The following is a 17,887-nucleotide window of genomic DNA, read 5'->3' on the forward strand; positions in this document are numbered from 1 at the left end:
CTCAATTTTCCCTTTTTCCTTTTTTGGGATTCAAGGCTTATGTGTTATTCACAGACTCTATATCATCTGATAATTAGTATGTCTGTCTTTTATGCCTGCCCCTCAGATTGCTGATGGTAGAAATGAATACTTTGTGTACATTTTCTGCCAACTCCATTTCTGTGAGTAGGTATTGAGATACTGCATCTCATATAAATGTGTGATATCCAAATGAAATTTTCAAATTATTTAATTCCGGCTTTCTAGATTATTTTATTGCTTTGTATATAACTTATATAACTTTTCATCTATTAAAAGCCTAAAGTTCTCCACATTTCCAAACTTTGAAACATAATGGAAAGATAATAATTTATATACTTGGCAGATTTAGTAATTTGGCAAATTTTTCTTATATTGATTTCAGACTTTGTTAAGTCACTGACATCCAGAGGAAGTGTAGTGGTAGGTTCCTGCTTTCAGGAATATTTTAAATGCACTCATTGGAAAATCATAAAGAAATTTTAAAGATATCAAAACTGGAAAAGTTTGCTGGAAAAACTAGTAAATTTTGAACTATGTATGTTAACTTTCTCTTCTTTCCTAAAGCTTTAGTGAGGTTATTGAACACAGTACAAAATGTAAAACATTTTTAGGACTAGTAGCTAGAAATATAATGAGAATAATTATGAAGTAAAAGGTTAAAAATCTCTGGGCTCCTTAGAACAGTAGACTGATGAGTTAAATTATTTACTTCTTCAGATAGTACATATGCTTCCCTTTCTCCAAGAAGCTTTTCTCAATGACTGTACTCCATTCTTAAGATTTCTGAATATTTGGCATTTAGTTAAATTTATAGCCATTATTGTACTTATGAGTATTAAATGTTGTCTTTTATGTGTTTCTGTGTTCATAATTACTGAAACAGGGTATGCATTGTCTTGGTTTTTTCCTTTTGCTTTGTTTTCACACACTCTACCTCCTACTATTAACCTAACTATGATGCCCAGTAATTCAAAAAATGTTTAACTTGTATACTTTAGCCAGTCAGAACCATGATTTTTTATCTTTATCTTAAAAAAAAAATAATAATTGTTTCATAGGCTAAAGAACATTGCAGAGTTATTATAAATTAAGTTATACATTATTTTTGCTAAACAAACTGATAAGGAGATAAAAAGATTAACACTGTTAAAGAGGGCAGAGAAGTACAATATGTGGATTCTCTTCAGCAAATAAGTTTATTGTTATATTGACCAGAGAGGATTCTCTTCCCTCTAAGGCTAGAATTGTTCACAGGAAAGGAAATTGACTGATCCTCTGTACTCTATCCGGTGGAAGAAAAGGTAGCATGTATGATGTGATCCTGTCATATTTGAATTCATTTATTGGGCAAAAAACAAAGATATAAAATGTTCATTTTACATATTATAAAGAGTATGAAACACTGAACCAAATAGCTGATATTTCCACTAAATGTTTACATTTTGATACAGGCAGTTTCCTCTAACATAGGTCTAGCATAATGTTCATTTTATCTTTGCTTCTCATTGGAAGCTTTCCTGGCTGTTCCTATCAAAGCTATTTAAAAGCCTAGAAGTTAATTTGAGATATTTGGCACTAAGTGTTATATTATTTTGTCATAGAATGTAAAATTACCTTGTTTATAAAATTTAATGAAATAAAAGTTTTCAAGATGAGAATTTACTTTTGAATAATGGAGGTAAAAAAAGTAGTAAATGTCTGTCTTAAAGCTTATTTTGGCCCTTTTTTAAATTGTGCTTTCTGAGCTGTTCTCACTAGTTAAGCTAACTTAAAGCATTTGATGAAAATATTTGCTCTTTTTTCGAAATATGTTTGTAGTTTATATGTCAACTCATTTGTAGAAATAGTGAATGAAACTTAGTTTTTAGTAATTGTGTCCTAGTGTTCTTCATCTGAGACATCTTTTAAAAAGTTACTTGAAAAACAAAAGAATAACAAGAGTCTCCCACCAGCCAGCATGGATACATACATGTTTTTGCTATAGAATATAACACTTCTAAGAATAAAGTTAGTTTTGCTTTTCATTTTTTGCTTTTTTCTCCACAGCCTCATGATTTTGATGAATGTCGATTTGATATAAGTGTAAATGATAGCGTTTGGTATCTTCGTGCTCAGGATCCAGATCACAGGCGACAGTGGATAGATGCGATTGAACAGCACAAGGTAAGGTCTCAAATATTTACCTCTTCATGGGGGACTAGGCAAGAGACTGGTAAAAACGTCATTAAAAAACTCTTGAGATATAATGTATACTGAAAAGTTAAACATTATTTAGGTGATAAAGATTAAAGCAGTACAGAAGTAAAGTTTTGTAAAGTTTATGCCGTTCAAGTTAAAGGGAATTAGCTATGATAAATATTTTTCATTATTTAAAGCAAAATATGCCCTTTTTTTTATAAAACTTCATGATTTTCATATTTAGGATTTACTTTATAATAAATGCTCTTTATACGGTCTAGATAAAAGAATTTTTGAAATAATATTGGATTATAAAGTCTTTAAATATAAAGCATCAATGTTAATTTTTGTAGTCATCTGTAACCATTTGGATAAATTCTTAGTGTAAACATTTGTAAATCATTTCTTATAATATGAAGCTAATACTAAATCTTTAGAAAGTCTTTTATACAAACATGTAAACCACATTCTTGTAATTTAAAACTAATCTTTGATTTCCGAGAATAAGTGGTACGTAGACTAAAGAAATATATATTAATAAATCTTCATTATTAGCTAATTCAGTATATCATGGTAAAACAAGGAATAGGGAAAGTTATAAGTTCATCATGCCACTCCTGAGTTCATATACTTGTCTGTACTTGCTCATTTGGGTTTCACAGAGTTGTAGTTGAAACACCCGTTTTGGTTAACAGGCACAAAACATGTACACATACACACAAAACAAGAAAAACCAGTCTGGCCTGGAATACCACAGGCACATTTTTCTTGATATTGATCATGCATTAGCTTATATTGCCTGGTTATTGATTCTGAATTTTTCCCAGCCTAAGGAAAACTGGCAATGATATCCATCTTTTTTTCCCTATTTTAACTTTAGTATTATATTGGTTTAAACATTTTTGTGACTCTCAGTTAATCTTGGTACCATTACTTTAGTAAAGAGTCTTAAAATAGAAAAATGAGGAACAATATTCTATTATTTAAAGGAGAGGCGAGCTATAATTCCAAAATTGCAGTGCTTTGAAGCCAGACTGGCCCGGTTTTGGACACTGCAGCCTCTGCTATGTATAACATATGTGACCCTTTGTATGATTATTCACTCTTAGTGTATGTAAGGAATACATGAGATAATATAGGTTACCAGAGTGGCAGACATATCTTCCCATTTATGACATAGTAGAAAAAGAACAGACTTTGGAGTTACAACTAAATTCACTAAATTATACCATGTTGTTTCTGGATGATGAGTTCTGTATTCAGTGAGAGTTGCTAAATGTGTACATAAGGAGAGTGACCTACTTGGTGAATTTAATCAGGGCCAGCCCTCTTACTAATGATTAAAGATGTTATTAAGAAGAGCTAATTTTTATATTTTTAATTGAGATTGCTTTTAAAGGTTTAATCAGTTGACTTAGTTACAGGCCTATTTTTTTCTGTTTAATTAAGCATATTTTATTTTGCTTGTTTTTCTTAACAAAGCTGAACCAGAATTCTTTGCATGCTCTCATTTTGTATTTTCAAGTGAAGAAGGATGCATGAATCATATACTTCTTTTATATTGTTGATTTCTTTGCATCTTTAAACAGTAGATAGGTATAATCTTTGAGTCTCTTTCAGAGCAGTGAGACTTTAGCTGACATAACAGATTTTTGGTAAATTTAAGTTCTTAGAAAAAAGATTCAATAACAGGATTCCAGATACATTGGTAAACTTTTCCTTTCTGATTTCTAGAGATAGTTTATTCATAGACAAGGAAGGAGGAATTATTATTAATTGCTATTCTTATTAATACTTATTTCATTTAATGTAAGGTATGTCATGTACAAATTAAGCAACGTAGCAGTAAAAATTTAAATTGTGTGTGAATCCTAAAAATAAATTATTTGAGCTATTAAACTAACATTTAGGAGGGAGAAAATTCAAATACTATCACCAAACATAATCAGCAAAGTTTTATTTTTTTTCCATAGACCAGGAATGTGGAGGTAGTGAGGAGATGTTTTTAAGTCATTCATGAGAGTGAATATCGAATGTAGAGCCTAAATTTAGCAATTTTACTATTTATGTATTGAATATTGCTATTCAAAATTAATAAAAAATTGTTAAAAGATTATGGTAATGATTGGTAATGATAGGAGTTCTACTATTTATTGAGGAACACGAAGTGTTTATTGTGTTTTGCACTTCATGTACTTTCTCCCTACTATTCTAAGAAGTGAGGGAAGTATTGTTTTACAAAAGAGGAAATTGATATTTAGATGAAAATTAAGTAACTTACATGAGACTGTACTACCTTTTAGTTCATGGATTCTTAGGATTCAATTTTGGGTTGGTTCTGCTTTCTATCTTTTACCATTGGTAGACTCTGAAAGTTTGAGGATAATTCCCATGAGATTGCCTCCTTGCAGTTTAGAGAGTATCATCTGAGTTTTGTTACCATATTTGTACAAGACAAATAGGAACTCATCATGGATTGTCAAAAAGAGCATTTTATTGTATTGGTTAGTGTTTGAGCATTGGATTCTGGGGTCTGACAAATATGGAATTCAATCCTGGCACTACTACTTAATAGCTGTGTGACAGTAGTAAGTTACTTAAAGGAAAAAAGATGAGAGTATGCTGTAGGTATGTGTCTGCCCCCCCCCCCAAAAAAAGGTAAACAAGCAAGCAAAATAACACAGACATAATAAACCAAGAGTGTTGTACTTCAAAGTTGACCTGGGTTCACATCATTCCAATCATTCAGTTTACAGTTGCTTCCTCATTGGACCCACCACCTGTCCTTATGATGGTCGGAAAGGACATTTTAAACAATGGACCTGTCCTTTTCTCATCTGATGTCATCAGTTGGGCCTTCATTGCCGTTTCTTGCTATTGGACCTTTTTTAGGGCCTCCCTGACAGGTTTAGGAAATTTTCAATATCTGAAAGGAGTTTAAGGTTTCTTTCCTTCCCAGGAGGCCCTTATGCTCATTATAATAACCTCTAGGTATCTGTCTATTTCTTTTCCTCTCTTCCCCTCCCTCCCTCTCTCTCTCTCTCTCTCTCTCTCTCTCTCTCTCTCTCTCTCACACACACACACACACACACACACACACACACCCACCCCCCCCCCCCCCCCCAGGAATTCTGTCTTACAAGACCTTTTCAGCAATAATGGTGGTAATGATAGCTAACATTTTGAGTATTGTGTGCCAGATAACACTTTATATACATTATCTCATTTTACTCTCACAATCTTATGAGCTTAACATTATTATCCTGTTTTCACAGATTAGGAAATTGAGACATAGAGGGGTTAAGTAATTTGTCCAAAGTCAAACTGCTAATTAGTCAAGGAGCCAGTATTCAGACCCAGGTCTATCTGACCTGAGAACCAGAGCTTTTGGCCAGCGAGCACTTCTGCCAGTCTATAAGTATGTATTTATGTGAAATATATTTTGTAGACGTGAATCATGGGTTTGTTAAATCACAATATTATCATATTTTTTATGTGTTCTTCATAGTTCTGGTGTTTATTTTAGACCATAAGCTCCTAAAAGACGGAGATATACAACTTCTTAGGAATCAGCAAAGCATTAGGCACGTAAATTTTTTTTTTTTTTTTTTTTTTAGATGAGGCAACCCTTGCTTGACCTCACAGATTGTGAGGACCTTGTCAAATTACAATCCCTTATTTTTTTATATTTTACACCTGCAGTACTTGGTCTTCCTTGGTGGTCTCCCATCCAAGTACTAACCAGGCCCGACCCTGCTTAGTTTAGCTTCCGAGGTCAAACAGGATCAGGCTTGTCCAGAGTAGGATGACCATAGAGTAATTTTTTTCCCTTTTAATCTTCATAATTAATTTAGAATGATTACTGACAAAAATACAGTATAGGGTTCTGTATTCTCTGTCTAGCTACGTTTTGCCCTCCTTGGTATTCATTCCAAAATAACGTATTCACTGCAAGATAGATAGATAGATGATAGATAGATAGATAATTTTTGGTTTTTTTAGGCGAGGCAACCCTTGATCGACCTGACAGATTGCAAAGACCTTGTCAGCTTACAATCCTTTACTTTTTATTTTTTATGTCTACAACACCTGGTCTTCCTAGGTAGTCTCCCATCCAAGTACTAACCAGGCCCAGCCCTGCTAAGCTTCCAAGATCAGACGGGATTGGGCCTGTTCAGGGTAGCATGGCTGTAGACTGCTCACTGCAAGTTTTAAAAAGATGATTCTATGATTTAAATTTTCTCAATAAGTTAGGAATTGCATAATTCAGTGTGACATTAGTAAGTGATCCCTGTGGAAGAAAGCTCTTCCTGAGGTCATTCAAAGAATCTGTTTCATTGTAAAATATAGTAAAGAATATATATGTATACTAGACCAATAATTTCATTTTGAAATAGTGTGTTGGCTTTATTGTGTGGAGTTTAGTCATATTCTGCATTTCTTCTTAGGATTTAAGACAACACAAAATAAACGATTTTTAAAGATAGGGTTTGTTTTCTTTTTAAATCTTTTGGAAATCTCCCATGTTGTCTTGAGGTCAGACGAGATGGTGTTTGTGAAAATATTTAAAAGCTAAAAGCTGTATGAATATGAAGTTAAGATGACTGTTTTCTAGTTGGATTAAACTAATATTTTCTAGTAAATGTGTGTCATTGTATTATCAAAGAGCCTCTACGAGCATTTACTGCATAATTAGGTTACCAAGGAAATGTTATAAATTATCTGTTGGTGTTGTTATTTAAAAGAATCATAGTTTTTTTCCCCCTAGAATATTCTACAGTTGCAATATATGTGATTGTGACTAAACTGTTTCTTCTTACCATGAAAAAAATTTACTGCCCCACCCCACCACCCCTCAAAAAAAAAAAAAACATTAGCAGCAAGGTTCTCCTGGCACTAGCAGATATAGGAATCATGTTGAAAAACTTCAGTTTTTGGCTCTGACAGAGTTTGTGGTAATTATGACATTCCTTTATGTCCACAAGGGAGCAGCCTTATTAGATCCTGAAATTTCAGTTGTCATGGGCCACACAGACTTTCCCACATTTTGGAAATTATCCAAGACATTAGGAGTCATAGGAAAATGCAAAATTAGAGAGGAAGAATCCAAATGATAATTTTTACAGATGTTGATTTTCTGTAGTGGGAATCTTTAGGCAGTTTTTTTCCTCTTAAATTTTTAAAAATGTTTCAATTACGGTTGGCTTTCAATATTATATTAATTTCAGGTGTACAGCACAATGGTTAGACATTTATATAACTTATGAAGTGATCACCCTGATAAGTCTGTTATCCCCAACACCGTACGTAGTCATTACAATATTATTGACTGTATTCTTTATGCAATACTTTACAGGCAGTTGTTATATAATTAATATTCGTGGATTTGTGCTTACCTTTTGTGAAGGCCCACTAAATCATATGTTCTTACCTTTTGTGAAGCTCCATTGATTATTTCAGAAGAAAAGTTTATTCTTGACTGAGAAGTTTAGGGATTTCTGTCTGACAATATATGTAGAAAATTTTTGAAAGGAACATATACATTTTATTTGAAATGAAATAGGATATGAAAAAAGTTTCTTACTGAAAGATTCTCATAGTTGAGCCACGTAAAAGATATCCAGCACTTGTTTAAAGATTACATTGCTGTTTGCCATCATGAAATTTTTTTCCCCATGCTGCTTCAGGGTTAGCTTGATTTTGGTGCTTTTCCTCTCAAAGTTAGAAGCAGTGTCTGCTTATTTGACACTTTAATTTCTTTGTGTTAAATTTGACATAAGTTTATCAGGAGACTATTTTATAAGAGCTAGGTGGCAAAATATATCTGTTACTTCTTAGCACTTTTTAAATATAAAGGTCATTTTAAGTCATATTATCTCTGTTTGTAACTTTTAATTAACTATAATGTTAAGAAATTTTCTTAACAGATACTAGAGGTTCTTTCTATCCATACTTGTTTGCTTTATAAATGATTATTATATAAACTTAGCTTTGCATTTTGAATTTGGTTTAATTGGTAAAGGCTTAAGAATACAAATATAACTTTTCAAACTACTATTTTTGGTGTATGTTTTAAATAATTTCATGGGATCAGTGGATTAGAACCAATTCTCCATTTACCTTTGCATCGTACCACATTGTTGGAGGGAGGAAGGTGGAATCAAATTTACTTCTCCTTTACCTTCAAGAGTTTTAATGTTTGAGGGAAACACTAATCTAGTAGCTGCCATGGTTGTCTGGGCTATGCTCTTTTCTTAGGTAAGTTGTAGAAAAACCCACGTGCGTGGAATTACAACTGAACTTTAATAACCAGCAAAGCAACTTCATTATGTCTCTGCATGTTGCTCTTATTACGATCAGGAATTTGGTTAGTTCCTAACAGTGGGAATTAACTCCTAGATTACTTGCAGTAATCCATACATGGTTAATAAAATTTTTAAAAACACCTAAATGTAGATAGTGTCACACTACCAACACTTTTGAAGTTGAAAAAAATCAAGGAAAAGGGACTAATCCTCTTTAATATTCTTAGTGTTCTGGAATAAAAATAATTCAACTGTCAAGGGCTTTTAAAATAACTTGTTTGTTTTTGTTACCTGCAACTTTTGAAATCTGAATTCTCTTGAGCCAACATCTGTACTTTGTATTTCCAAAGTGCAGATGTTGGCTCAAGAGAATTCAGTAGTCGCCTAAATACTTAATAAAAAGTTTATCATCTTGAAAAGAGAGAATAGATGTCAGTAGTTTATAGTGTTTTAATCCAAGTTTTTTTCTCTGGGGAAGATATATATCTTTTACCAAGATGGTAAAAGAGGAATCGGAGGATTTTACATGGAACAATGAAGAAGGAAGATATTTAGGTAATCATATTAACTGTGTAGCCAGTTGAGGAGATATAATCTGATAACATTTTATATCAGAAAGACAGGGAGAGTCATACAGATAAATCAATAAGAAAAGTTTTTACAGCTTGATTTACAAAAACAAAAAAACAAAAACCACCAACCGACTTGAACTGGCACTTCATAAAAGAGAATATCTGAATTGGTAATAAACATTTGAAAAGCTACACTATACCATTAGTCATCAGGAAAACACAAATTTAAACCACAAAGCTACCACCATTAACCTGGCAGAGGGGATTTAAACATAAAGACAACACCAAATGTTGGCAAGGACATGGAACAACAGTTGTAAAGTAGACATAAACACTTTGGAAAACAGTTCTGCAGTATCTATTAAATCTGAACATAGATGTCTTTTCAGATTGAAAATTTGAAAAGATCCACAGATATCAATGTTATATATCTACTCATTTTAATTAAACTTTATGGGTTACAGGGAGTACAGGCCAACCCATGTTTCCTTGAGAAATTCCTATTGCTAGGAACCAAGAAAATTCAGAATGCCCTGCATGCAAAGAAAGCCCTAACTGTATACTTAACTCTGAGTGCTCTTTTTGTTACCATACTTGGTTACTTTTCTATCACCTGCTCCCACCGATGGTTAATGTAGCTTAGAGTCATTCTACTATTCTCTCTTTCAACATTCCTGTTTATTCATAACTTTTGCTCTCCCATTCTATGCTTAGTTTCTTCTTCCTTGGTTCGTCATGACCTTTTTGTATCTTTGGCTTCTTTTCAGCTTCAACTCCTACTGCTAACTGCCCTAATCTCTTGGCATTTCCCAAAGTAAACTATCTTGAAAGAATCTATTTTTTCACTCTTGGTTACTATGTCTTTGCCACCCTCAGTTAATTTATAATTAATTGTATGTTTACTTGTGCTTAAAGGATGGGATGGGATTGGCAGTTATACAAACATAATGTTTTGAAAATATAGTCTATAATTTTGTGTTTACCAAATTTGCAAGTTTTTATAATGCTTATTACTTATTTGCTACTAACAATTTAGGTGAATATTGCTGGATTTTCATCTATTCCTTGTTAGTCTGTAATTTGCTTGCAAAATGTTTCTCTAGATAAGAAAGATCACGGAAAAAATATGACAGTTAACTGGAGTCGAATGAATTCCATATTGTTGCTACAAAATATATTAAAGAAAATGAGGTTATAGCTACAAGTCATTTTTTACAGCGTTTCACTATTGTATTTGAATTATTTAATCAAGAGGGAAGATTTCTGACAGTTACTGGGACAGATGGGATTCTGCTTTTTCTATATTTGATGTGGAAAAATAACGGTGGGTAGCATGGTATATATTAACAGCAGTGAAAACTTCTAATTTTACTTTCTGCGTATATTGGACATTATCCGGGAGAAAATATTTCTTAAAAAAAAAAAAAAGAAAGAAAGAAAGAAAGAATGTAAGATTCTTTTTCATCAAATAAATCTTTTAGCTAATAGCCTAAAAAAGGATTTTTCTTATGTTGTCTTTATTGCCTGGTAAATATTCTGGGCTCATTTGGAATAGAGGGCTGAAATACAGCATTGGGTTAGGAATAATAAGAATAGATATCAAAGTAAATGATATCCTGCAGGTTAAAATATTATCCTAGTCGAAAACAGTTCTGTCATTTTTTAGTCACATAGAAAGTTCATGTACTTGAGAGCTGAAATATGATCATTGATAGGAATGCTCACATCACTGTTCACTTCCTAGCCCCTTGTTCTTTTCACTACCACCCTTTTGATCTATAGAGGCATAGAGGAGCAATTAGGCACTGCTATCATTTAAACATCTTGGGAACCTTTCAGAATAGGTGTTATTTCCATTTTGCATAAAAATTAAATAGATTATGAGAGCATTAATCATTCAGCAGTAACCATATTATTCCAAGAACAACAGCTTCAGTTTTTTGTAATACCCCCCTCTCTACTTGATTTCAGCTTTTTCTCATGGATGCTTAATTGAATACAAAAAAATAGTAAATCTCCTTAAAGAAAACTCTTCCCTGTACAGTTGGATCTAAAAATTCTTAACAAGTTTTTTAAACCATTCCCATGAATAGTTTTATTAATAAGATTTTATTGCCCCCCCTCACTCTGATTTTTAAAAGTAATATTTACTCTTATAAGAAAAAAATACAAACCTATCTTCAGTTTATAACTGAGAGTTAACTCTTCATTTTGGTGTATTTCCTTAGTCTCTACATATTACCCCCAAAATATTATTGAGAAAACAAAGCTTATATCCTGTTTTGTTTTGTTTTTTTCATCTAACATCATTTTCTTCTTATAACACAGCTTTGTTAATATTTGTGCTATAATGTTGTTGCTCATTTGGTTATTTTTAGATTACTTTAATTTATTTTTTATTTGCTGCCTTCCTACATAGTGTTTTTCTGCAGTTTAGTTGTGTCCGTATCATAGATGCTCAAGTAAAATTGCTGGGTTTAAAGGTATGAGCGCTTTGATATATGGTTCCAAATTGCTTTCTAAAAAGATTGTACTAATATACATCTTCATGTCACTGCAACTTTACCAGCATTAGTTTTTTAATTCTTTCTATGTGAAATAGATAAAAAAAAAAAAAAAAAAAAAATGTGTTCTGTGACTTTTTTGTTTTAATTCTTGTAAAAGTGATATATGATTGCTATAAATAATTCAAACAATATAAACAATACTGAGAACCACAAAAAAAGAAAATGAAAATTCAGGCCACATGGAAATGACCAGTGTTCATTATTGGTAGATTCCTTCCAGATAATTCTTTTTATGTACAGCCTTACATTTTTATATGAATAATATTATACTGTTTTGTAGCTTTTCCTCTACTAGCAATAAATTATGGGTATCTTCATGTTTTGATATAGATCTCAATTTCTCCCCTACTTGTAAGAAAAGGATGCTTATCTTTTGAAGGAAATTTAGGTTTGGGCCCAAAGCCCCAGAGTAATAAAGTTCATTTGCTGACCATTGTTTTATGTACATATATTTCTTTGTGGATTCTTGCAAAGAAGAATTAATGTTTCAGGCCACCTGGCCATGGATAATCTTAACATTTCAGCAGTCCTGCAAAATACTACTTTAATATATTAAACCTGTTTATTCTCTTACTGAGACATTTAAGGGAACTTCAAAAAGTAGCATTAACTGTTTTGCTATTGTCATCTCTTTGCAATTAGATAAAAAGAATGAAAGTATAACCTCTTTATTCTGTGCCTGTGGAACTTCTTCTGAAAGAAAACATGCTCTGGCTCTTTTTTCTAGGGCAAACCATAAAACAAGAAAGTTAAAGAGTAGTGTTGGTATTTTGTTACATCTGATGCTAGCTTCTTGAATTCCACCCTCCACTCCCTACCCATGCAAGTGTTCCTGGAGTAGAGGTATAAAGATTTGCCTTTGTGGGGGATGAAGAGACAATAGTAGCAAACATTAAGTATTTATGATCTAAGTATTACAAAGTCTTATTAAATATTCTTTCACTATAAAATGCATTTCTTATATTCTTGTCTATTTCTTCAAGTTCTACTGTTTCAAAACAGGTAATATCTCCTTCCAAAGATATCTGCTAGAACACAAAATATTATTACAGCAATATTGATGCAACCACATTTAAAGTATGGCTAGTAAATGAATATGGAGGCTGATAGTAGTTAAATGTAATTGTATATCTACCTGTAACAGGTCCTTATAAGCAATTTAGGAACTTGATCCTAGGAGAAATAGGGAGCCAAATAGGATTTAAAACAGGAAGTAAAGAATCAGATGTCTATTTTTAAAAGACTACTTGGTTACACTGTAAATGATTTCAAGAGGAGCAGACTAAACGCTGTTAGAAAGGTGGAGGATTTATCTGAAAGACTCAGACCAGAACTAGAGAATGGCAGTGGGACAATAGAGAGAATTGAGAGTAGAAGCAAAGTCTCTGGATGTTAAGGAAGCATAGCATAATGGTTAACATCATGGGCACTTGAATCTGAGACTGAATCCCAGGTCCTTTACTTACTTGTGTGACTCTGAAGACATTACATAAAATCTATAAAATGGGTGTAATAATAATACCAATTTCAAATACACTATTTAAAGGACTAAATGAGATAATGCATGTTAAGCGTTAGCATCATGCCTGGCACAAACCAAGTGTCCTAATTATATGTTTTTACTGTTGTTGTTGTTTATCCAAGGTGGCTCTCTGGAATTGATATATAAAATAGCCATTTAAAGTTACTGAACTCTTATGTTAGCCCTCCTCTCAAGGCAAAACCAAAAACATCTCCCTTATCCTTTAGTATTTTTCTAAAGCTAGGGTGAGAAAATTGCTTCAAAACTTCCTTTATACAGCCTCATTTGATTGATCACTAAGAAAAAAAAGACAGTTTGATCTCTAGACTCCCTCAAAGGAGGAAGGATTAAAAAAAAGAGGTAAGACTGAATTTCAGTATCAGATACAGTTTACTTAGAATCATCTTTAATATCACAGGAAGGCTTGGTGGTCTACTAATTTCCTCTTGTAGATATACAGATGTATTATGGAATCTAAAGCTCTAAATTATAAATACAAGGGAGATCTAAAATCAAGGAGAGAAGGGGGCAACCGTTGTTACCCTCTGTTTCTACAGTACCATATTGCATTTGGGCTTTTTTTTTTTTTTTAGTACTTTGTGGAGTGTGATTAGCAGTGTCTTATTTTCTTCTGCCCATCTACCATTCTTTTCACAACTTAACTACGATGTGTGATACAGCTTGGCTTAAACCTTCTAGCTTCATTTCCTTACAACACTTACTATTTAGGTATTTCTGGAAAGGAAAGCTCATCTTATGCTCTAGTAGAAGAAAATACAAACTGTATAACCAGGTTCCATAAATGACCTTCAAATGGCATGTTATATTTGATATTTTTAAATTATGATACAAAAATGACTAGGATCTGAAAAAAAATCTTTCTAGGACTAAGCTGAGCAAATGTTTTCCAGTATGATTTGAGAAAAGTATCTTGAGGATAAGCAAATACTTTATTCAGTGAAGTTAATTGTATTGCCACTGGTCTTTATTTAGGCAGTTAGAGTAGAATAAAACTCTCTTTAATACCATTTTTAAAATATATTTTTAAATTTCTTTAATTCATGAAGTGCTTCAATTCCTAGAAATTATTGCAGATTGAACCTCTCCTCATCTGATACATTATAAATGTTGGTTTTCTGAATGAATTTTATTATACCTTTTCATCTGGTTCAAAAATAACTGCTTACATTCTGTCTCCACTGGATATATACATTTTTAGCTTAAGCTTTGGTGTTTAGGTTTAATATGGAGAACTATAGTCCTAGACTAGCCATATTATTATAATAAGAAAATTATGCCCAGGAAGATGACTGACTTACCTTGTTTTGTTTAGTGGTTACAGTGATAGTAAAGCCTGTCTTCTCACTCTTATGCTTGTGTTCTCTCTACTTCAGAGGCTACTGCTTCTCTAGGGCAATCCATAAGTATTTGAAAGCATAAATAGATGAGATTTTAATATGAAGATGAAATTGTTGTGCCAAATTTTCTTATCTCAAATACTGTTTATTTGAACCTAGACAAGAATAAAATTGTTGCCATTGCAACTTATATTTTAAAACAATCACAACTCTATTGATTAAATTGCTCTCCTGAGTATATAGTGTCTCACTTCTTGTGTGGTTTGCTTTCAAATAATAATGTTGAAGGTAGATGTGTCGATGCTCACAGCATAGTAAGCTTATTTGGTTTTATTACCAGTTACAGAATTTCAGTTTCTGGAAATTGCTTTGTTGTTTTCATGTTAATGTTGAATCTTGTATTTTCTCTCTTCCCATAATTAAAATGGAAAAAAGACAGTATAGTTTGGGGATAGGGTATTAAACCACTAATTTTTGATACTGTGAAGAAGTTACTTAATTTCTGTCTTTTTTGTTGTTGTTATCATTTGTTTTTGCTGTGTCTTTCTGGAGAGTGTTATTAGGAAAAAGAACGAACTTTTCTAAAGCCAGGTGCTATTAAAAAAACAAACCAACCTTTTTGCTATATTTTATACCATTGCTTTTGGAGCATAGATGGGATGATGAACAGACTGAACAAAATGATACTATGTAAATTTATCTCCCACATGATTAAAACAAACTAAAATTTAACTATGGCTTTAAGGGAGTTTTCAAATCAGTTCTTAGGCACTTCTGTTTTTTTATTAAATTCATAACTTTGAGCTAAATGATTTAATTTATCATGCTTTTCTTTTTTGTCAAAAAGTCAAGATAGAGAGGGTACAGGTAGATAAAAGAATTAGCTTAAAGGTTACTCTTGTACTTTGACCAACAGTAACCTTTGCATTAGCTTTCCAAGTAGTATACTACTACTTGGAAAATACCACTAACCCCCTCTAGTGGCCAAAAGATTGTGCTTTTTTTTTTTTTTGCTTTTTTTTTTAAAGATGAAAAGGAATATTACAACAAAGGGGTATGGTCTAATTTCTGTAATGTTTAAAAGAAGTAAACCTTGTTCTACATAGTAAATATTCAGTTTCATTGAACCAAAGTGACATTTTATGTTAATGCAAAATGTGTTCAAGAGTACTGCTTACAAACTCACAAATTTGGGAGTTTTTTGCAAAGCAATACATATGATGGAGTTAAAGAAGATATATTGAAAAAGAAAAAGTATTCATACAGTAACTATTTAAATTCTATATTGTTAATTTTAGATAGAATTTGATGTTTCAAAATACTATATTGATGATTAGAGGTTGTAGGTAAGCTCAACTTCTTTATTCTTGTGGAAGAGTGAGTGGGATTTTTAAAAAGCCATCATGCCTTTAAAAATATTATCTCCAAAACTCATACCAACGAGATTTGAAAGTATGTTACAGTTTTAAGAACGTACAGTAATTTCTTCCCATTTACATTCCTGCCTCCCTCGCCCACCATACCTTCAAAAAGCACACCTTATAAATTCAGAATAGTTTTGTAACTTCTCTTTCAGAATTATTTTTAGCACCTATGACAAAGTGTTTATAAAATGTTGATACCTTGAGACCATCCCACACCTGTGCCATTTCCAGAATGACTAGTTTTTTAACAGTGAGGATTCATTTGTATGTACATGTATATTTGTGAACCACTTAAATTATTTATATTTAAAGTTATCTTATTGTGGTTACTAAGTGAAATAGAGTGACAAATGACTTCATTATTTAAATTCAATGACAATGGAATTGGTTATACTGTATTTTCTTTTTCCTTGGAATTATTTATATACTTTATAATGAAATTTATTTAATGAAACTTTTTAGAGGTAGAAATACAGTTGCACTAAACTCTCAGACTCTCAGACATTTATTTACTATCTATTATGTAAAATATATAGTAATATCAATATTATTACTATAGTAGTCTTTTGTTCTCTCATGTCTTTGTTGTGAGAAGATATTACTTGTTTTGAAATGTCAAAACCTGAAAAAATAGAAAAAGTTATAATAAGTATGTTTAATAGTGAAGACACTTTTACTAAAGCTTTGTAGTGTTTATATTTTGTTCCAAGACCTTAAAAAAATAGTTTGACTTGTTTGGTTTTATGACTTGTTGAAATAAAGCAGGAAATGGAGAAGGTATATTCATTTGGATTTAAACTTAAAATTGTTTGATTTTTGGATATTTTTCAAATTTTTTTAATATAAAATTTTGATTGTAAATTGTAGAGTTCTTTATGTTTGTTTGTTTATTTTTTAGGCAAGGTAACAGTTAGTTGACCTCACAGATTGCAAGGACCTTGTCAGATTACAATCCCTTATTCATTCATTCATTCATTCATTTTTTATATATTTTTTTATGCCTACAGCACCTGGTCTTCCTAGGTGGTCTCCCATCCAAGTACTAACTAGACCTGACCCTGCTTAGTTTCTGAGATTAGATGGGATCAGGCGAGTTCTTTGTATTTAAATGGGCAATTTAGATTAATTTCTGTTTAGAAATGAATGACATATAGGTATCTGAGAAAAGTTAATTTATGAAGTACCTTTATATGTGTAACCTGTAACAGATATATTCTTCTTATTTTTAATTCCAGTCTTAAAGAACCTAGCTCAGTATGTTTGTTCCAGGATGTTTGATAGAAAGTCTTACTTTTTAAAAAACTATATGATTGTTGTAATTAGAATCATCTTTTGGTGGGATTCTGTTATATTGAAACAAGCTTACTTTTTTTCTTTGTTGAGATACAATTTAATATTCTTAAAATGTATCCATTTTAATTGAACAATTAAATTTTGACAGTTGTAACCTGTGCCCCCCAATTTTGTATTACTTTGTAGTCAGTGCAGTGCCCCTGCTGCACCCTGGCTTGCTTTCTCTTGTAATAGAGTAGTTTTGCATTTAAAAAACACATCAGTTTTCTTGAAGTATTTACATGCTTTACCCTTTCATTAATAGTTTTCCTGGTACCAAAATACTTATTTTGCTTCATCACTCAGACATTGCTTTGCTTTGAGATGTGAAGTGGTATATCATGGTGTAAGTCCTGGAGATGAGCTTTGATGCCATATAGTCTTAAGTTTATGTGTAATTTGCTAGTAAATTCTCAATTGAGAAGATCCTGCAGTATCTTTTATAGACAGTGTTTTGTAAACAAGCATCATTAAAGCATGACAATTTCACTTTGGTGACTTCTGTATGCTGGATGTTTGAATTTTTAGATGCTGCTTATTTTCACATGGATGAATTTCTAGCGTCTTTCCTGAAGATACTATTTTTTTTTCATAAGTTGTTTTGTTAT

At 32.0% G+C, this 17,887-nt stretch overlaps 1 protein-coding gene and 1 pseudogene across 2 annotated transcripts in view; one reads left to right on the forward strand and one right to left on the reverse strand.

Annotated features, from left to right (window-relative positions):
* The window catches only part of CERT1 (ceramide transporter 1), an 83,138-nt gene that overhangs the window by 18,635 nt on the left and 46,616 nt on the right, over positions 1-17,887 (forward strand). For both annotated transcript variants that reach the window (XM_016137142.2, XM_016137141.2), the window contains one exon: positions 2,068-2,184. In XM_016137142.2, the coding sequence (XP_015992628.1) occupies positions 2,068-2,184 (117 nt within the window). The remainder of the gene's footprint in view (positions 1-2,067; positions 2,185-17,887) is intronic.
* LOC118607120 lies at positions 6,277-6,395 on the reverse strand (annotated as a pseudogene).

This window comes from Rousettus aegyptiacus, unplaced genomic scaffold, assembly GCF_014176215.1.
Source record: "Rousettus aegyptiacus isolate mRouAeg1 unplaced genomic scaffold, mRouAeg1.p scaffold_m13_p_8, whole genome shotgun sequence".
In the NCBI taxonomy this organism is placed as follows: Eukaryota; Metazoa; Chordata; class Mammalia; order Chiroptera; family Pteropodidae; genus Rousettus; species Rousettus aegyptiacus.